The 22,486-nt window shown below is 38.4% G+C and overlaps 1 protein-coding gene across 7 annotated transcripts in view; it reads left to right on the top strand.

Moving 5' to 3' along the window:
- MAP3K19 (mitogen-activated protein kinase kinase kinase 19) overlaps nucleotides 1-22,486 on the top strand; it is a 65,669-nt gene that overhangs the window by 27,126 nt on the left and 16,057 nt on the right. For 6 of the 7 annotated variants that reach the window (XM_045034790.1, XM_045034791.1, XM_045034795.1 and 3 more), the window contains 5 exons: nucleotides 141-256; nucleotides 2,298-2,413; nucleotides 11,339-11,435; nucleotides 19,495-19,573; nucleotides 20,573-20,823. In XM_045034790.1, coding sequence (XP_044890725.1) covers nucleotides 141-256; nucleotides 2,298-2,413; nucleotides 11,339-11,435; nucleotides 19,495-19,573; nucleotides 20,573-20,823 — 659 coding nt within the window. Of the gene's footprint in view, nucleotides 1-140; nucleotides 257-1,210; nucleotides 1,490-2,297; nucleotides 2,414-11,338; nucleotides 11,436-19,494; nucleotides 19,574-20,572; nucleotides 20,824-22,486 lie in introns of those variants that run through there. The other variant, XM_045034793.1, reaches the window with a different exon arrangement.

Raw genomic sequence — 22,486 nt, 5'->3', positions numbered from 1 at the left:
CTATCCCATACCCTTTAAAATCATTCTTGTTAGCCCCAAAGCACATGATTACTTTTGTTTATTTGATGTCAATGTTTTTCTTCTCATATTTTTCAATAGATTTAACTAAATAATTTTTATGTTAATTCTATTCTTCCTAGAGATCCTAAACTCTGTGATTTTAGTGGAAAATCAGCAATACATTATGTGTCGCAAATACATAGTTTTAGGAAACAGCAGTTATTGGACATTCTAATGAACTCTATGCCAAAACCAGGTAAATACTTCTATTCCACTTTCAAAAGCTCCCCAACTATAAAAGCCTTATTAGAACTCTTTCTTCTACATGTGTTTGATGGATTCATTTAAAGAAATCAAGCCAACAACTATTTATTGGTCAGTGACTATATACAAGGTCCAAGGCTAGGTACCCTTAAGGGTTGTAAAGAAATCTAAAACATTGTCCAAACTCCTGAAAGTGTTCAATAGGGTAAGGGACACATCACATAAGTCAGTAGAGAAAGTGCTTGTTGTGAGCTTGAAAGAGGAGAAGGGACTTACCATGTTCCTTAAATGCTGGGTAAGATTTGGAAGGAAGAGAACAAGAGAGGCGGTTTGATATAGGTGGAAAAAAAAAGACAGAAACAGCCACAGAGAAAAGTGAAAGAAAGAAAGTACCACTGAGCAATATGTGACCTTGTGAAAGCTCCTTGACTTTATGGTCTGATTGGCTTTTATTCAAAACTTCTAGGCAGGGAACAAGGCTGTTCCCAGGAAGGTTTCATGAAAGCGGTAAGATTCAATCTGGTCCTCGAAAAACAGTGGGATTTAATTTTGTGGAGCAGAGGCATCATGCTGTAAATGAGCCTCACTTATCATAGGGGCAAATAAGGGACTAGAAATTAAATACATAAAGAAACTGGGTCCATTGAATACTCATTAAATGAAGGGTTTTTTTTTCCCCCAATGAAACAGAGTCACTAAAGAATTTTAAGCCAGGGAATGATGAAAACCATGTTTTAGGAAATTTAAGCTGTTGTTATTGTGAAGAATGGATTCAAAGGAAGAGACTCATGGCAGGGAGCTCTATTAAGAAACTATAGAAGTGCCTGTGTGTGGTGACAGGAACCAGGAAGAGTCCTGGGCTTGGTGTGGGAGTGTGCCTGACAGGTGCTGAGTGTGGTGAGCCTAAGAGCTATTGTGAAAGAAGAATTCACATAACTTAGTGATGTAAAGCTGAGAGAGACAAAAGTTGAGAGAGTTGAGTTAAATATGATTCCAAAGTTTCAGCCCTGGGAAGTGGGGAGATGGAAATACAATCAATAAAATAGAAGACCACTCTGGTTTGGTGAGAATATAGAAGGCAATGAGTTCTAAAGCGTTGCATTTGGATGGAACCTTGGGACTTGCAAGTAGCGATTTTCTGTTGGACAGGCCTGTGGGAAGGGGTGGGTTGATATGTTAGTTTGGGAGTTCACTACAAAAAAGAGACTGTGAGGACCTGGAGTAGGTAAGATCCCTGGCGGATTGAGGATGGTGGGAGAACTGCAAGGGGTCACGCCAAGGAGGTGTACCCACAGTTAGAGGGTAGTATGTACACAGGGACTCAGGGCGCTGAGAGAGAGAGGAGGGGATTGGGAGAAAGTTACAAGAAGCAAGGAGAGGGAAACAATGTCAAATTGGAAAAGAGATTACAAAGCAAATGTGGCAAGGAAGTGAGAAGTTTCAGTGATGAGATAGAGGCAGGAAATAGATTGCAGAGAGGAAATATGGTGGAGAAATGGACGATCTGAGTAGAGATAATCTTGTGCAATTTTGTATCAGTTACAAAATAAATGGAAAAGCCGTTGGAAGAGAAAGACGTTTTCATCGAAGAGCCCATGCTTATTTTGAAGAAGTCACGATAGCAGGAGGGGGATGATATGAGAGAGCACTGTCCCTTGGGAACTAACTGGGAGTTCATGGGTGCTCAGAACTCTGCCAATTTAATGTGACTTCTGCTACACAGAAAATGTGCCACGTCTTTGGTAACTATAGAGCAAATGTAATTTCCAGCCCATTGTTAGGGGTTTCACTTGGCAGCTTTGCCCAACTTAAAAACAAAAACAAAACCACATCCATTCTGTGGACTCTTGTTATCCTCACTCACATCCTTCCCTGTGAAAAGTATTGCCTAAAGCTTCATCAGGATCCCAGACCACTATTTTAGGAAAATCTTTGACAGAATGGAACCAGTCTTAGAACACAGAGCTAGATCTTCTGACGAAACTGATGGAGATGAGTCTTATCAAAACACATTATTCTGTTTCTTTCGGCAGAAAGACATGCTGAATCATTGCTTGATATTTGTCATGATACTAACTCTTCTCCAACTGATAGGATGACAGTTACTACAAACCAAAATATAATCTTGCAAAGTATCAGCAGCAGTGAGGTAAGATGTTCTCTTTAAAGAAACTAACAACAAGGGGCACCTGGGTGGCTCAATCTCTTAAGTGTTGGACTTTTGGTTTCGGCTCAGGTCACGCGAGTTTGAGCCCTGTGTTGGGCTCTGCACTGACAGTGAGGATCCTGCTTGGGATTCCCTCTCTCTCTTCCTCTCTCTCTGCCCTTTCCCTGCTCACTTTCTCTCTCAAATATATAAACTTATATAAAAAAAGAAACTAACAAAAAATGGAGAACCCACTCCATCTACTACCTCATGTGTGTTGCTTGAATATTTTACAGCAATCATATATCACAATTTATTTCTAAATGTAATCATAAGGTAATTAAAAGCAAAATTAATAAGGCAGTGCTCCACAAATTTAATCTCAGAGCTGTAATTAGCTAGTCAGCTCAGAGTCTCCTGCATTTTGTGTGTATGTATCTAATACCACAGAATATTGTTGCAGTTGAACCGATACTAAATAATAAAATGCAGCTTGTGTTTATGTGTGTTCATGTGGAAAAGGAGAAGATCACTCATCTGATCATGTCAAATCCATCACAGGGTACCACAAAGAAGGTGCCTCCTCTTGGCCCTGGTCACCCCCGGCCCCCCACCATGATGAATGACTCCACATGAAGTCCCTCACAGTACAGTAACCGTACTAGTAACAAACAGTGTAATCCATAGAAAACTGTGGACCAATACCCAAGATATACAACAAACTGGTAACATGGTAACAATTGTTGCCTATAGGGAGAGAATTGGAGATGACTCTGTGCTGTGTATTCATTTGTACCTTTTGAATTTTTACAAAAATTAACACAGCCCAGACAGGTAAAAGTATTGCTGCTCTATATATATTTTGTTGGTAAGAAAACAATATGGCCACAAATTATTTATTTTACAAAGTTAATGAGGTGTGGACTATAATATAATAAATAATGAGGACTTTTGGAGATGGTAAATATTTTTGAGTCCTTTTCTCCTTCCAAAAATCATCCCAAAACAACAAAGAAAAAAAACCAAAAATTTAATTTAAAAAACCTTTTTTATTTTGAGATAATTACAGATTCACAGGAACCTATAAAAATAGTGCATAGAAGTCCTGTGTAACCTTCACCAGCTTCCCCAAAAGGGAACTATTATTGTAACTCTAGCAGGTTGTCAAAACTGGGAAATTGACACTGACACATTATAATTAACTAAGCTACAGACCTTGCTGGGATTTCACTAGTATTTGCATGCATTGTTTTTTCTGTTTGCGCATGTGCCTGAGTGTACTGTTCTTTGACGTTTATCCCTTGAATCACCACAGTCAAGATACAAAGTTGTTCTGTCACCCCAAGGGAATCCCTTCCTACTGCCCTCTTAATAGCCACACCCTCCTCCATCCTTAACACCTGGCAACCACTGATCTGTTACCCATCTCCATAATTTTGTCATTTTGAGAATGTCATATAAAAGGAATTCTCATATGTATAAACTTTTGAGATTGGTTTTTCTACTCAGCATAATGCTTTTGAGATAGATCCAAGTTGTATCAAGTTTTTTTGCATTGCTAAGGAGTATTCTATGGCACAGGTGTTTACAGTTTACTTAACTATTCACCTGTCGAGAGACATTTAGGGTTGTTTCCAGTTCTGGGCTATTATATACAAAGCTACTATGAGCAATTGTGTACAGATTTCTTTTTTTTTTTTTTTCAACGTTTATTTATTTTTGGGACAGAGAGAGACAGAGCATGAACGGGGGAGGGGCAGAGAGAGAGGGAGACACAGAATCGGAAACAGGCTCCAGGCTCTGAGCCATCAGCCCAGAGCTCGACGCGGGGCTCGAACTCACGGACCGCGAGATCGTGACCTGGCTGAAGTCGGACGCTTAACCGACTGCGCCACCCAGGCGCCCCAATTGTGTACAGATTTCTATATAAACATACGTTTTCATTTCTCTAGGATACATGTCCAGGAATCCAAATACTGGATCATATGGCAAATGTATGTTTAACCCTTTTAAAAACTGCCAGTTTTCCATAGTGGCTCTATCATTTTATATTCCCATCAGCAATGAAGAGAGATCCAGTATCTCTGTATCCTGGCCATCATTTGGCAGTGTCAGTATTTTTTATTTTAACCATTTTAGTAGAAGTATGGTGGTATCTCATTGTGGTTTTAATATCCATTTCCCTAATGACTGATGTTGAACATCATTTTTCTATGGGTTTATTCCCCATCAGCATGAATTGTTCAAATTTTTAATCTATTTTCTGATTGGATTGTTTGTTTTCTTACTGTTGGGTTTAAAGAATCCCTTATATATTCTGGATGTCATTTGCAAATATTTTCTACTAGTCAATAGAAGAACTGGCTTGTTATTTTCACCTTTGTAACAGGTCTTTCACTGAATAGAAGTTTTTCTTATTTAGTTAGTTGGTTCGTTAGTTAGTTAGTTAGAGAGAGCACATGCAAGAGAGAGGCAGAGAGAGGAAAGAGAGAATCCCAAGCAGGCTCCATGCTGATAGCACAGTGCCCAGCACTGGCCTTGATCTCACGAACTGTGAGATCATGACCTGAGCTGACATCAAGAGCAGAATGCTCAACTGACTGAGCCACCCAGGCACCCCCCAAAGCTTTTCATTTTGATGAAAACCAATTTATCTATTTTTTATGGGTCTTAATTCTTACATCATGTCTAAGAATTCTTTTACTTGATCTGGGTCCTGGTTTCACAATTATGTTCAGTTTATAAACATTCATGAATCTATGCACTTTCTGAAAGTATGCTACACTTAAATTGAAAGTAATTGTGGGGCATCTGGGAGGCTCAATTGATTAAGCGTCAAGCATCGTGCTCTTGATTTTGGCTTAAGTCATGATCTCATGGTTGTGAGATTGAGCCCCACATCTGAGCTCTGTGCTGGGCATGGAGCCTGCTCAAGATTCTCTTTCTGGGGCGCCTGGGTGGCTCAGTTGGTTGGGCGTCCAACTCTTGGTTTCTGCTCAGGTCATGATCTCACAGTTCATGAGTTCGAGCCCTGTGTTGAACCCTGTGCTGAGGATTCAGAGCCTGGAGCCTGCTTCGGAATCTATGTCTCCCTCTCCCTGCCCTTCCCCTGCTCATTCTCTGTCTCTCTCTTTCTCTCAAAAATAAATAAACATTTAAAAAATTAAAAAAAAAAAGACTCCTCTCGGGCATGAGATGGGATGGGGTAGAATGGAAATGTTTATTTTTAATACTATTATTACTATTTTTTAATATTAAACAATAGCATATCTCATACTGTTTGAATATTTTTCTTTTACAACTTTTTTAAACAGGCTAAAACCAAAAACCAAACCACAGTTGCTTTAGTACACTGGTTCTCAACAGAGAGTCCCCAGGGGACATTTGGCAACATTAGGAGACATTTTTGGTGTTACAGCTGGGTGGAGGTGCTACTGGCATCTAGTGGGTAGAGGTCAGGGATGCTGCTAAACATCCTAGAGGGCACAGGACAGCCCCGCGATGACGAATTATCCAGCCCCAAATGTCATAGGTGGTGAGGCTGAGAAACCCTGCTGCGCAGCAGGTTTTGTCACAACCGTAAAGGCTGTGTTGTTTTTGGTTACTAATATAACATAATTGAAATAATTGAAATAACATACCTAGAGATCAGTCTTTAAAGTGACCGTCATGTGACTCCTGGGTGGCTCAGTCCATTAAGCGTCTGACTCTTGGTTTTGGCTCAGGTCATGATCTCACAGTACTTGAAATCGAGCCCCAAGTCTGGCTCTTTGCTGACACACAGAGCCTGCTTGGAATTCTTTCTCTCTTCCTCTCTCTCTGCCTCTCCCCCACTCGTATTCTCTCTCTCTCTCTCTCTCTCTCTCTCTCTCTCTCTCTCTCTCTCTCAAAATAAACAAATAAACTAAAAAAAAAAGTGACTGGGGTGCCTGGGTGGCTCAGTCGGTTAAGCATCCGACTTCAGCTCAGGTCATGATCTCACAGTTCATGGGTTCGAACCCCACGTTGGGCTCTGTGCTGACAGCTCAGAACCTGGAGCCTGCTTCCGATTTGTGTCTCCTTCTTTGTCCCTCCCCTGCTCACATTCTGTCTTTCTCTGTCTCTCAAAGGTGAATAAATGTTAAAAAAAATTTTTTTAAGTGACTGTTATGCATTAGAAATTGCTAAACAAAAACACATTTGCTTTTCGTTTTTTGTGGCATATTTAAGTAATTCTCTTTTGTAAAAGGACTAAACATCCCTTTATATTAGTACATTTTTTTCATGCAATTTAAAAACTTTTGTTGAACCTCACTCTATATTTTTGTTATTATGGTTGAAATAACTTTGAACTCATTTCTGAGGGAGAAATAGACTCTGACTATTGAACTTGTCTTTTCATCTCTAGTGCTTTCTCTAAGGTTTAAATTGTAAAACCCAAGGTCATCCTTCACTTCTTTTCTTTAAATGAAAGCTTGCTTTTCTTTTTGGTGGTCTGCAATAGGTTTTCATAGTTTACAAATATAAGCAGCTGCCTTGATTGTAGGAGTGCCTCTGAGAGACTTTACAGCCTCTCCCAATCACAGTACTTGAAATTGAGTCTCCTTTCATGTAAAGAGACTCTTCCTTCCAAATTTAATTATGTATGATTTCTATGCCTCTTTTCTGTATGTTTGAGATTCTGTTGTTTGCTGATTAGAATGCTATACTTTTTCTAGTCTATTGTCACCTCCTGCATCATTGTCAGTGGCTTATGAAATCCATTTATACTGGGGATGTGCTATTCTACTATTTTCTCTTCTTCACTCATGACTGAGTGTCATTATTTCAATTGTCCTTGTGGCACCCAAGTACATCTTAAAGTCTTTCATATTTAGCATTCTAAAATAAATAGAGAATCCAGAGCTGTTTCTGTTTTAGAGTCTTCGTTTCCATGATGAGCCTTCAAAACATATATTATTCCCTACATCCTTTTGGGTTTGTGTGATGTTTACGGTTTTTCAGTTTATTCTATGGAAGAAATTTTTGTCAGCTACTAGCAGGTATCACATACCTTTTATTTTTTCCCCATGCAGAACTTATAAATTAGGTTTCACTATCCTTTCTCTTAATTTTGCTTACCGTTATTGATTCTTTTCTTTCTGATTCTTTTTGAGATTCTTTGTTTTGAACTTTCCATGGTTGCAAGAAAGCAGAGGGGTTAAGAGCTCTGGAACCAGACTTCAGAGTTTGGGTGTATATCCTGACTTTGCCACTGGCTAACCTCTCTGGGCCTCATGTGTAAAAAGAAAACAATAATTCCTACCTTCAGTTGGTGTGAGGATTAAATTATTTAATATATATAAGTTGCATAGAGGAGTGTCTGACCCTACATGTGTAGATGCTAGTCATCAAAATGGATTTTTGTTGGTAGGTGCGCCCACACTCTACATCTTTCAACTTTCCTAAAGGACCAACTAATAAATGAACTGAGCAGTTGAGACTGATCACAGCTCATTAATCAACATAGACACCTGACATGAGAGCCAGTTGTGTGTGTGTGTGTGTGTGTGTGTGTGTGTGTGTGTATTTTAATGTTTATTTATTTTTGAGAGAGACAGAGCACAAGTGGGTGAGGGGCAGAGAAAGTGGGAGATGCAGAATCTGAGGGAGGCTCCAGACTGTCAGCTGTCAGCACAGAGCCCAATGCGGGGCTCGAACTCATGAGCCGTGAAATCACAACCTGAGCCAAAATCAGACACTTAACTGACTGAGCCACCCAGACACCCCCCAGTTATATATTAACACTGCCACATGAAGGCTGCTATTTGCCAAAGTTTATCATAAAAATTTAATTGAATCACTGTAATTATATGAAATGGTAGGAATATATTTTGAAGTCTCGTAAGAGTGTTCCCAGACTAAGGATCTGAACAAGACTATATCTATTAAAAGGAAAAATTCAGTCGTCAATAAACATGTGAAACTGTCTCCAAACTTTTCTACTGATCACAATGTGCACATTCAAACAACAAGATGACCACTTCCATAAATTACAGTACTGAAAATGAAAAGTGATGATAATTGATAAATCAAGGAGAAGATGTAGTGAAACACCTTCATGAACTGCTGGTAGAGTGTAAACATTAAGTGGAAACTTTACTTTTAAAGTAGTGTGTGTAAAACAACTTAAAAATGTTCATACTCTCTGGATCAATAATTCAATATCTAGAAACCTACTCTAAAGAAATAATAAAAATTTGGGTATTAATTGCATGGGTGTCCACAGCACTATGTGTAATAATGAAGAATTAAAAACTGACTGATAAGCATTATGGAGCTTATATTGCAAGACTCATGGGGTTTACTAAACATTGTTGTGACCCTCTGATAGATACTTGTTGAGAGAAGAATTTATAATTACATTAAAATGATGTTTACTTAGTAAATTGCTATGTGATTTGTACTTGCCTTAAGTGAAAACGCTGGACAAAATAAGATGTGATGCAACTGTATTTTTAAATACTTAGGAAAAAGATGAAATATTATTTCTATGTTAATCGCGTTTGCTTTTTTATTTGTAAGATGACAGATTTTTTCCTACTGCATTTAAAAATTTTTGTTTATTTATTTTGAGAGAGAGAGAGCGAGAGAGAGAGCGAGCACTATTGGGAGAGAGACAGAGACAGAGGGAGAGAGAGAATCCCAAGCAGGCTCCATGCTGTCAGCACAGAGCCAGACACAGGGCTTGATCTTGGACGCCCAACTGACTGAGCCACCCAGGCACCACTCTAGTGCATTTTAAAAATGCTTTTTTTATCTCTATATAATCTAAAAAGAGAACACCCCCCCCAACCATTGTAATTGCATGGAAAGGAGAAGAAATTTGTCACACAGTGACAGAATTTTTGAAATGCAGAAAAGAGCAAGCAGTGAAATTCACAACAGTGTAGTATTCGTATTAGGGTGAACCAGCCCCCATCTCTTTTTTGCCACTGACAACCAGGATGGTCTGAGACAGGGCACCTCCTTTGCCAGGAGATAGAAAATGCTTTATTACAAAAAAAAATTTTTTTTTAAGAGTGAGAGAGTGCAAGTGGGGAAGAGGGGCAGAGGGAGAGAGAGAGAGAGAGATTGGGAGAGAGAATCTTAAGCAGGCTCCATGTTCAGTGCAGAGCCCAATGCTAGGCTTTATCCCACAACCCTGGGATCATGACCTAAGCCAAAGTCAAGAGTCAGACATTCAACTGACTGAGCCACCCAGGAACCTAATAAAATGCTTTTAAAAGGGGCACCTGGGTGGCTTAAAAAGTGGCATCAGACTCTTGATCTTCATCTCAGTCATGAGTTCACATCTCACTTTGGGCTCCGCACTAGGCATGGAGCCTACTTAGAAAAAAAAAAGTTTTAAAAAGCAGGTACTGCTGCTATGTAAAAGGTAGGACTATAAAGTTATTACAGTTGAATACCTAATATTTTTTTTAATTTTGTAATGTTTATTTATTTTTGAGAGAGAGAGAGAGAGAGACAGAGCATGAGCAAGGGAGGGGCTGAGAGAGAGGGATACACAGAATCAGAAACAGGCTCCAGGCTCTGAGCCGTCAGCACAGAGCCTGACGCGGGGCTCAAACTCATGAACTGTGAGATCATGACCTGAGCTGAAGTCAGACGCTTAACATATTGAGCCACCCAGGTGCCCCTGAATACCTAAAATATTTTAATGGCAGCGTAAATAAAGGATTTTATTTTGATTGTTTTCTGTGATAATTAAAATGAACAAAGTGGAAAACTTCCCAAGCTTGATTGGGAATGAATGAATGAAATATCAGAATGATAGACTTCCCACCTGTGTGACAGGCATCTGAGCCTAGGGCAAAGACTTTATCCAACAGTTCCCTTAAATAGTGGTAATAGATAACAGATCATAGAAACCAGAGAGCTAATTGTAACTTCTGGGTTATGATGGGGGTATTTTAACTACTATTTGCATCTGTCGCTGTTTGATACATTAAATAGGGCAAAATCACCAGCGGCAACAACTTCTAATGAAGGAACCTGTCAACAACAATGAATTCTAATAAGAAAACACTTATTTAGGGGCGCCTGGGTGGCGCAGTCGGTTAAGCGTCCAACTTCAGCCAGGTCACGATCTCGCGGTCCGTGAGTTCGAGCCCCGCATCAGGCTCTGGGCTGATGGCTCAGAGCCTGGAGCCTGTTTCCGATTCTGTGTCTCCCTCTCTCTCTGCCCCTCCCCTGTTCATGCTCTGTCTCTCTCTGTCCCAAAAACAAATAAACGTTGAAAAAAAATTAAAAAAAAAAAAAGAAAACACTTATTTAGAGAGCAGTACTTTTCATAAATCAGGTTGGTTTTCTACCATGTTTTTTAAGCATAATGATTATTTTCTAGAGGATAAAAAGGAAGTTTTTCCTTCCTTGAGAGGTTATGTGCCATGATTAGATCAGAAAGATGTCATAGTGAAAACTTTAATAAGCCTTGCTGCCTCCTTTCAGTCCAGAGTTATATCTGTAGCTTCCATATGGGGCAGGGATTTCCATCCTCACCAATTGTGAATGATGCCCCAGGGAGGCATTATGGAAAAGACCACGTTCATTTGGGGTTTTTCACTGCTGTGGCCAAAGGATTCTCTCCAGTTACCCACCCAGATGGAATTTGTGGCAGCTTAGCAGCCTGGACGCTGACATGATAAAAAAGTGTAAAATACTGAATTTCTATGTGTCTATGTGGTTTTAGCTTTGATCTTCATTTTCAGTTATACAATTAATCATGTCCACATCTGTCTGGGCCTGGTGCTCCAGGAGCAGATACTTTTCCCATTATTTTAGTTCTAAATACTTTATCTAATTTAAAAGGAATCCATGGTATGAAACTTTAGCTTAGAAAAATCGATATTCACTTTGTCAACAAAGTAGTATGTTGAATAACTGAGTTACTCTTTCCTGATACTGCAGGAGTTTGACCAAGACGAGGATTGCAGTCATTCCATATTGCTTAGTGAAGGAGGGGATCCAAGTGGTGATGGACAAGATTGGCAACCCAGGACAGAAGGTATCTGGCTTCTGTCCTTGATGCGTTCACAAAGTTAACATTGATTATTTGCATTCCTGCCACCACCCCAATTTCAGTAGTGCTTGGTGCAGAACCTTGAAAACAGCACAAGGGAAAGAGGACCCACTCATCATCCTGTCCTTTGGTTCTTATCTCAATCAGCACGTCTTGGCAACTTGCTGGCCCAAATGGCTATCTCTCTTATGTGTCTCTCTTGATTCCACCCTGCTCCAGCTCAGCCAGCCATTCTCTGCCTCTTTCCTTTTTCTCTGACAACATCTTTCCCTCTGTTTATTGCCTCTCAGAATCTTCTATCAGCTCCAGGGATCTGTTCTCTTCCAGAATCAAGCATTTCTCCTTCAGCTGTTATCCCAAAGCTCCTTTCTTCAGGGAAAGATGGGAGACTGAACAAGGCACTAAAGCCCCAAGTCTCCGTCCTTTATTCTATGAGTATATAAGTCTGGAATTTTTCCAGAACAACACCTATTCCAAATATGTTATCCTGTCATATCCTTAAGAGCCTTTGCATTTAACAGACCATAAGGTATTTGCAGATTCTCCCCTCAGAAAATAGTCTCGACAGCAATCACAATGATCTGTCATCTACTCACCTATAAACTTCTTTTTATTCATTTTAAAAAATTGTTTAAAATATTTGTTTTTGAGAGAGAGATAGAGAGACCGTGAGTGGGGAGTGTCAGAAAGAGAGGGAGACACAGAATCTGAAGCAGGCTCCAGGCTCTGAGCTGCTACAAACTGCGAGATCATGACCTGAGCCAAAGTTGGATGCTTAACCGACTGAGCCACCCAGGCGTCCCTAAACTTCATAAATTAAATGTTTATTAGCACTGTTCCAATTTCTCTCTGGTAGTTTTCTGACTTCCATTTCTAAACCCTGGGGAGGTTGTCCTCTCGGATGTCTTTTCTTCCGCAACCCCGTCAACCTCCCCGAACACTGCTTTGCTGTCCGAGCCACTGTCTCCTTTGTCACCTTATGTGATGCTGCCCTCTCCTGGGGAGTTCCTGCCTCTCTCAAACTCACTTGGAATCTCCTTTCTCCAGGCCGAGAGCAGAGAATAATTTAGTAACATTTGAAATAATTAACACCACGAAACCTGAAACATCTAATTAAAATTTAAAAATCCTGGCCTCCTTCCAAACACTCCTCGCGGTCTGACTTTGACTTTCAGACATTTCAGAGCAGAGTTCTAGGAACAGGTGTGTCCAAAGCACCTTCCAAGAGGTTAAATAATTTCTTTATTCTACTCAGTTTGGAGATGACTTGCTGTTAATTCTTTTTACATGATTTATAATGTTTTATAATTGAAGGTTTTGTATAGGAGCCATAACATTTATGTAGCATCTCCACTAAGCTCTTGCCTAAAATTTGAGCTTTAATAACTTGGGATACAAACTGGATAGAAACAATTATGTGTCTGTTTAATTTTCTTCTCATAGTTCATAGTCTTTATTAGTTATTCTTAAGTCACAAGTGTGAAATAAAAACATCTGGGGCACTATTGTGCACTGTATTCATCTTAAGTATCAATAAATCTCTTTAAACCCCATTTACACGTTTCTAACGTACTTGAAGTTGTTAATGTTTAAATGCTTGCACACTTTATAAAAACTTTATGTATATGCCATATGAGTATCTATTCTGTTGCAGACATACACATTTGTTTAATTTATCTCTGTTCATTGTATTCTATTCAAAAGGGAGCATCAATAAGATATATATAATGTTTGGATCACACCCACGGACTTTAAAAACTAAGTATTCCTGCTGTATGCATTGGCTTAATTATAGGCTTTTATAGATGATAATTTGTAAAATACAATTTACGGCCCCCTAAAAATCCTTCATCCTTTTCCTTAGTGTAAAAATCTTCTAGCACTCTTCACTCAGCTGTTTTCCTAGAACGATGATCAGATGCAAACGTTGTAGACTGCATTGAGCATGTAAAGTTACTCTTTTCATGAATGGATAAGAACCTATATACTAAAATTACTGGGCTTAAAAGAATTTTTTAACGCAGTGCGTATCCATCAAGATTCTTAACTGCAGATAACAGAATTTACTCTGGTTGAGTTAGCAATGAAGAAGGTTTTAAAAGATAATAGAGGAGGGCCTGGGTGGTTTAGTCAGTTAAGCGGCCAACTTCGGCTCACGTCATGATCTTGCAGTTCATGGGGTTGAGCCCGACATTGAGCTTTGTGCTGACAGCTTAGAGCCTGGAGCCTGCTTCGGAATCTGTGTCTCCCTCTCTTTCTGCCCCTCCCCTACTCATGCTCTGTCTCTGTCTCGCTCTCAAAAATAAATAAATGTTTAAAAAACCTGTGTCGAGAGTCAGTCTTTAGGAAATTATAAAAATGTGAATATTTAAAAATATTTTAAACACAACAAGCAGAAAACACAGGAGAGTAAGACTCTTCTGGAGGCAATAATTTTTCTTTGTTGAATGAATTAGACTGGGACAATTTTCAGTTTTCATTTTAATAATGGCTTAACATTAACAAATTAATGATCGTTTTTCCACTTTGAATATCATTTTCACCTCTTCTGTGAAATTGTTTCTGGCTATATTTAAATGCTGCCTCTTAGTTTCTTTCTACTGTAACATTTTCTGATGGGGTTACTTTACCTCTTCTTATGTGGAAAGATGCACTCAAGAACAAGTGTTTTATTTTTACATGTGACAATGCATCATCTTTCCTGGTGGTTCTGGAACCTGGTAGGTTCAGAGACTCCCATGACCATTCATGCTCAATGAAGAGACAAAATGGAGAACATTTGTATGTTCCCAGTCGATTTCAGAGTCCATACATTCTATAACCTTTTTGCCCTCCATTTATGACCCAATGATTAGGATGAGGCCATTAGCTTTTTTTTTTTTTTTTTTTTTTTTTAAATTTTAGAAGGAGAGAGCATGACCAGGGAAGGGGGACAGAAAGAGAGAAAATGTCTTAAGAAGGCTCCATGCTCACTTCAGAGCCTTACAGGGCTTGATCCCACGACCCTGAGATCATGACCTGAGCCAAAATCAAGAGTTGGATGCTCAACTGACTGAGACACCCAGGCACCCCTAGGATGGGGCCATTAACTTTGAACAATTTCCGCAAGGGCAGGTATTTCTTATACTTGCTTATTGTATCTTTTGTTCCTTGGTTTGAAAAAGAAATCAACCAATTAACAAACTATTGAACACATTAAATTTGCTTAAAAACATTCTAGGTTTATTAGTTCTCAATAATTGTAAAAGTACAGTCATTTTTAAGAATGTGTTCACATGAATATGCTGCACACAGTTTTCCAACTTTCACAGCAAAGTACTAACTGCAGCTAGCCTTTGTATAGACTATCCTTTTCACTGACAGTTTAGTTATTAGGAATGTATGCTGTATGTTTTTTTTACTTTACATGTCAGCTAGGATTTTGCACTTGAAGATGGCTACAAAAATATTATAAAAGACATCCATCTTCCTTTCAAGTATGAGAGCAGCCTTGATGATGTCACACAACCTCATGGTTGTCAGTTTCTTTGTCTATAAAATGAAGGGCTTGGATCAGATGATCTCTAAGTTCTTTCCAGCTCTGTAATTCCAAACATCTTATTTTGTGTCGCTGAATAGCGTGGTGGTAGCATCTTTGAAAAAATTTTAAAAATATATTGACCATTCCAAGGAAACCTCATTTTTGGAGATGTGATCCCTGCTATTTTATAATAGCAGAGAACATCCGATCATGTTGTCATATTTGAGAAACATCAAGAAAACCAAAGCTAGATTATTTAGTAACTTTCCCAAGATCACCCATAAAAAGCAGAGGAGGGATGTAGATCCAGATCTGTCTGATTCATACCCTTTTATCTTCTCTGCTCTACTTCTTCCCTAGCATGCCATCAGTGGGGCTATTTAAAACCATAGCCCCCCTAGACATAGGGAGATGCCCTAAATGGCCTTCAGAAATATATAGACAGGACTGAACACTGGGACAAGCACTGGATTGTTTGGAAAGCATACACCTCTGTGTTCCCACAACACCATTTGTACACTTCTATCACAATGTTTACATTGAAATGCTCTTTGCTTTCTTATTTATTGTCTTTACTAAGGTCACAGTAGCACCTTGTTTATTTCTGTATCTTCAGCACAAAGAGTTGGGCTTGGCATATACTTAATAAAAGTTTGTTAAATGGAAAAACATGAATAGATGAACAAATCTTAAAAGTGGCTTGGTTCCCACTAGTTTTTTTAAATGTAAATTTAGCGTGTTATATTATAAGCAAGCATTGATGCTACAAGCTGGAACCGTCTGGCTTAAGGGTTATAGTGGGAATCATTCCATGGAATCAGAAAGGAGTTGACCAAAATTCATATAACAAGCAAGTTCCCATGGGGCAACATAAATGATTTCATTTAAATCTCACAATGGCCCTGTGAAGTAGGTGTCATTAGTTACACTTTACAGAAGGGCCTGTTTTCTCCATCTAAGGAGAAAACATTGCTCACCATAAAACTTTATTTTATATCTGGAAAGTTTTGTTACATATTTTTTTTTTTTTTTTTTGCTCTTTAAGCAAGCATTGATTCAGGACCCGTCATATGCTAGATAGGAAAAATATAAAGATGGCTGAAACTCAGTCCCTGGTTAATGTCCCTGTAATTTTTTAAAGTTTTTACTTAAATTCCAGTTAGTTAACATACAAATAATATTAGTTCCAGGTGTGCAATATAGTGATTCAAATTCTATACATTACTCAGTGCTCATCATGATAAGTGTGCTCTTAATCCGTTTCACCTATTTCACCCATCCTTCCACCCACCTTCCCTCTGGTAACCATCAGTTTGTTCTCTATACTTAAGAGTCTGTTTCTTGGTTTTCCTCTCTCTCTCTCTCTTTTTTTCCCTTTGTTCATTTGTTTTGTTTCTTAAGTTCCACATATGAATGAAATCATATAGTATTTGTCTTTCTCTGATTCATTTAACATTATTCTCTCTAGACCCATCCATGTCATCGCAAATGGCACGATTTCATTTTTTTTTAATTAAAAATTTTTTAATGTTTATTTATTTTTGAGAGAGAGAGCATGCACAAAAGCAGGGGAGGGGCAGAGAGAGAGGGAGACACAGAATCTGAAGTAGGCTCCAGGCTCCAAGCTGTCAGCACAGAGCTTGATGTGGGGCTCAAACTCACAGACCATGGTATCATGACCTGAGCCGAAGTCAGACACCCAACCAAGCCATCCAGGTGCCCCTAGATTTCATTTTTTAAGGCTAATATTCCATTATATATATATATATATATATATATATATATATATATATATATATATAAATACCACATCTTTTTTTTAAGTATAAAAATATGGTCAGTGTTTATTTTTCTCCATCAGACATAAATTCAGGATTTGTTAACAAATTCTCCACAACAGAAATTAATTACTGATCAACAACATCTACAGAGCCGAATAAAGCAATATCACCTGATTAATGTGTCTGCCTTGTATCCACAGAATATAGTATTTAAAATAAAATAGTTAGACAAAATGGTTAAACAAAAAGGCATTGACAGAACATATATTGTACTTTTTTTGAGTCATCAGTCTTAAGTCTCTGACATTGCTACTTGCATTTTATAGCACATTGATTCAATTCCAATAACATTCCCCTAAGACTAGTTAATGGCCTAAAAATTATTCTTAATTTGTAAAGTTACAATACATTTTAGTAATTTATACCCCACATCTTCTTTATCCATTCATCAGTTGATGGACGCTCGATCTGTTTCCATAATTCAGCTATTGTAGATAATGTTGCTATAAACATCGGGGTGCATGTATACCCTTGAATTAGTATTTTCAGTGAAACCAGGAGCTGGTTCTTTGAGGATATCAATAAAATTGATAAACCTCTAGCCAGACTTATCAAACAGAAAAGGGAAAGGACCCCCAAAAAGAAGCACAAATGAGAGAGGAGAAATAAAACAAACACCACAGAAATACAAACAGTTATAAGAGAATATTATGAAAAACTATATGCCAACAAATTGGACACCTGGAAGAAATGGATACATTCCTAGAAACATATAACCTCCTAAAACTGAAGCAGGAAGAAATAGAAAACTTGAACAGACTGATAACCAGCAACAAAACTGAATCAGTAATCAAAAACTCCCAACAAATCAGAGTAGGACCAGATGGCTTCATAGGTTTGAATTCTGTCAAACATTTAAAGAAGAGTTAATACCTGTTCTTTTCAAACTATTCTAAAAAATGGAAAAGGAAGGAAAACTTTTAAATTCATTCTGTGAGGCCAGCATTACTCTGATACCAATCTGTAATTATTTTTATTGTTATTATTATTTTTTAGTTTCAGGTATACAATATAGCGATTCAACAATTCTATATATTACTCAGTGTTTATCATGATGAGTGTACTCTTAATCCCGATCACCTATTTCACTCACCCTCCCCACCCCACCCCCTCTGGTAACCATCAGTTTGAATAACTATAGTTAAAAGTCTGTTTTTTTTGGTTTGTGTCTTTTTCCCTTTGTTCATTTTTTTCCCTTAAATTCCACATGTGAGTGAAATCATATGGTATTTGTCTTTCTCAGACTCACTTTGCATTATTCTCTCTAGATTCATCCATGTTGTTGCAAATGGGAAGATGTCATTCTTTTTTATGGCCGAGTTTCATTGTGTATATATACCACATCTTCTTTATCCATTCATCTATCAATGGACACATAGGTTGCTTCCATAATTTGGCTATGATAAATAATGCTGCAATAAACATAGGGATGCATATGTTTTTTTGAATTAGTGTTTTTGTAGTCTTTGGGTAAATATGCAGTAGTGTGATTATTGGATTGTAGGGTAGTTCTATTTTTAATTTTTTTGAGGAACCTCTGTACTGTTTTTTCACAGAGGCTGCACCACTTTGCATTCCCACCAACAGTGCAGGAGGGTTCATTTCCTTCACATCCTCCCTAACACTTGTTGTTCCATGGGTTTTTGGCTTGTAACCATTGTGACGGGTGTGAGGTGATAACTCATTGTGGTTTTGATTTGCCTTTGCCTCATGATCAGTGAGGTTGAGCATCTCTTCATGTGTCTGTTAGCCATTTGTATTTCTTCTTTGGAGAAATGTCTACTCATGTCTTCTGTCATTTTTTTTTTTAATGTCAATTCTTTTTTTTTTTTTAATTTTTTAACATTTATTTATTTTTGAGACAGAGAGAGACAGAGCATGAACGGGGGAGGGTCAGAGAGAGAGGGAGACACAGAATCTGAAACAGGCTCCAGGCTCTGAGCCATCAGCACAGAGCCTGACGCGGGGCTTGAACTCACGAACTGCGAGATCATGACCTGAGCCGAAGTCGGATGCTTAACCGACTGAGCCACCCAGGCGCCCCAACTCTTCTGTCATTTTTTAATTGGATTATTTGCTTTTAGATGTTGAGTTTTATAAGTTCTTTATATATTTTGGATACTAACCTTTTATCAGATATGTCATTTGCACATATCTTTGCCTGTTCTCTAGCTTGTCTTTTAGTTTTGTTGTTTCCTTTGCTTGTCAGAAGCTTTTTGTTTTGGTGCAGTCTCAATAGTTTGTTTTTGTTTCCTTTGCCTCAGGAGACATGTAGAAAAATGTTGTTACAGCTGATGTCAGAGAAATTACTGCCTGTGCTCTCTTCTAGGATTTTTATGTTTTCAGGTTTCACATTTAGGTCCTTAATCCATGTTGAGCTCATTTTTGTGTATGGTGTAAGAAAGTGGTCCAGTTTCATTCTTTTGCATGTAGCTGTCCAGTTTTCCCAACACATCCCAGTTGAAGAGACTGTCTTTTTCCCATTGCATATTCTTGCCTCCTTTGTCATAGATTAGTTGACTGTATAATTGTGGGTTATTTATGGGCTCTCTATTTATTCCACATTCTAACTAACTTCCACATTCCACATTAGCTAACTAACCAGGAATAAAATACTTAGTTCCCAGTTGCCACTGGAATTCATTACTTTCTTATTTTTTATTATTGTCATGTGTTTCTATAGGTTTTGAGATTATTGTTACTTTTCCAAGAGATGTCAGTTATCCCCAAGAAATAAGCCGAGAAGATTTACAAGAAAACAAGTAAGGAATATACTTTGAAAGGTTAGATTGAAATTTAAGTATGAAGTGATACTTGTGTGATAACCTACATTTTTAGTAATTCACCTCCCAAAAAACACTCTCAAGCAGAGGTTGTAATAAATATTATTGTGGCAGGAGCCAGATAATACCAGTTTTAGGTTTTGTGGACCATATTGTTTCTGTTGCAATGAGGCAACCCTCTGATTGTAGCTTGAATGTCATCATGGACAATATGAAAACAAAGGAGTATGGTCCAATAAAACTACAAAGACAGACTGAAGACTAGATTTTGGGCACCTGTTGGGATGAGCACTCGGTGTTATATGGAAACCAATTTGACAATAAATTTCATTAAAAAAAAAAGATTTTCCCCAGGGGTCATAGTTTGCTGACCCTGAGGCAGTGCCACTTAAAATGTGATTCTGTGGTCCTTCTGTTACCAGTCCATGATGAAGTCAGGATAGAACTTGAAAATGTAAACATTTAAAGAGTTGTATTACAGTTTGACAAAGTAATCTTAGATTTACTGATCTGATAATGAAAAACTTGGGGTTTATTTTCATGTTTTTTATTTTTGATTTATTCTTATAGTAATTCACTTTTATTACAGAAGTTTCACAACAGTTTCATTCCACAATGGGCTGGAAAATTTTAAAACTGGTCCTTTACCAAAGATAGTTTGAGAAGTACTGAGCTGGTTAAAGCATTTGGAGAAGTAAAAGAGTGCATCATCTATGCCTGCACTTTGCCCACCTGATTTCTCTAAGGAAATAGGGGCTGGGGAAACTAAAGTGTAGAGTGCAGAAGGCAGACGAGGTGGGGAGTGAATAGGAGGGTGGAGAGGTCTTGTTCTTTGAAGAATACAGCTCTTCCACTCAGCAGCATCATTTGGAAATAGTTCTCTGAGCTTTCTGGTGATCTCAGTCTAGACTGAGAAGTGGAGATCCAGAAGATACAGGGAATGAGTTTTGAATGAAACCATGTTCTCCTCCCTTCTAGTCAGATAACCCCAGTGAATCAAGAAAGGGCACAAGCACATTCTGTTTCTCTTCCAAATGAAATTCACATGGTGGACTTCCGGACAAAGACTCTGACCATGGGTCAGAAGAAGGAGGAAAGTTCCAAGGAGCTCTGTGATGCAAATGTGGGCTTTTTGTTGCCAAGACCTTGCTTAGAACCAAACATCTCCACATCTGTAGCCAGAGAAGATGTTCCTCACTTTCTGAAGGAGCAGCAAAGAAAATCTGAAGGTGAGTTCATTTAATTAGAGTGATTTCTCTATCCTTTTGTCAATAAATTATCTATCTATCTATCTATCTATCTATCTATCTATCTATCTCTGTCTGTCTATCTATCTATCATCTTTCTTTTTCTTCAGTGTTTGAAAAATCTTTACCACAAACTCCCATTTGGTTGATGTTTACCTGTGGGAATCTTGGGGCCTTACATGGAGGATGCTTTCCTCCAGGATTTGAGTTGGCCACTCTCTCTAGCCCAAGACTTGTTTACTAGCTAGCACATTCCTCTTAGGGCAATGCTGTCTTTGATATTTGCTTACTACTGTCCTAAACCAATTGGTCTAAGCCTCTGGGGACAAACCTGTAATCCAACAAGTTGCATTTTTTGGCTTATTGCAATAAGAGAGATCGCACAGCAGAGAAACTGTATGGGTAAGGTATTTAGTTTGGTGCAGTTCCAGTAGCTTCCTGAGAAAAGGCACATGAAGTATATTAATGATAGTTTTTTGTCGTCTCTTTTTTTTTCTGAACTCTTTTCTTTCCATTTGTTTTGTTCTCTGTATTTTCACATTAGAGACTTTTCTCACATATCCACTGTTCCATGGCCATCTATTTGTGTTTCTTGGCAGTACTAAAAAGTGCTGTGGGCTCCAGGTAAATTGCATAGAGAGACCTAGATGGTGGAGTGAGGGAGTCCCCAAGTGTCAGTGTGCATAGACAGATTTTTCTCTTGGCCAGTTTTCCCTAGACAGGGATAACCCAAGCCCCTGACTGTGGGTTGAAAGGCTGGGACTCACCTATCAATGTGCAGACTTCCCCTTCATCCTTTTATTGTCACTCCAGCACCCTGTTGCTACTCTCAGCTATACCTACCTACTTAGCATCTTTGTTCCAAACTCTCTGGAAAGTAAACTTCCAGCCAGTTGCCAGGAATGGAGAAGAGCAACTCCTGATTCATGGGGCAGGACAGGGAATGGCGAAACTACTTCTTCCACAGATTCACAAGCAACCCCTTGTTCCAGTCTTACCTTCATCCTTACCTTCAGAGGTACCTGGTATCGTCAATTCCTGCTCCTTTCTGGAGTTCTTACTTCTTGTTGAGTTCTCCCCCTGCAGGCACTGAGCAGAACAGAGAAAGCTGACAACTAATCAATTATTATTCATCCATAAAATTTTCACTGTCCAAAATATTTTGACTTTGCTCATCTGTTGTCTTATCCTCTGGGCTTTTAATTTCTTTTTTAATTTACTCCTTTTTACTTTCCTTTACTATCATTTTAGTGAGGTTTATGAAATGGAGAAAAACTGGTACATTTGATCTTTTAACTGGAATTTCATACACATTGTAAAAGGCTTTCAACATATATTGCCAAATTACCTGTAAGCCAGACCTCACTTCTACATTCTCACCAGAAATGTTTGTGTTTCTTTCTACCTCATGTCATTTTTTACCAACACTGGATAATATTTATCCAAATATTTATAATACTTGAAAGGTTTTTTTTTCTTTTTTAAATCAGTTTATACATATGCACACAATTATACATTATACTCAGTTGTATTTCTTCTTTTATCAAGTTTATTTAGTTTGAGAGAGAGAGAGCAAAAGCACGAGTGGGGAGGGGCAGAGAGAGAGGGAGAGAGAATCCCAAGCAGGCTCTGCATTGTCAGTGTG

Source organism: Felis catus, chromosome C1 (genome assembly GCF_018350175.1).
Source record: "Felis catus isolate Fca126 chromosome C1, F.catus_Fca126_mat1.0, whole genome shotgun sequence".
In the NCBI taxonomy this organism is placed as follows: Eukaryota; Metazoa; Chordata; class Mammalia; order Carnivora; family Felidae; genus Felis; species Felis catus.
The sequence above is the reverse complement of the archived record's forward strand: the minus strand, read 5'-3'. Positions and strand labels throughout refer to the sequence as shown.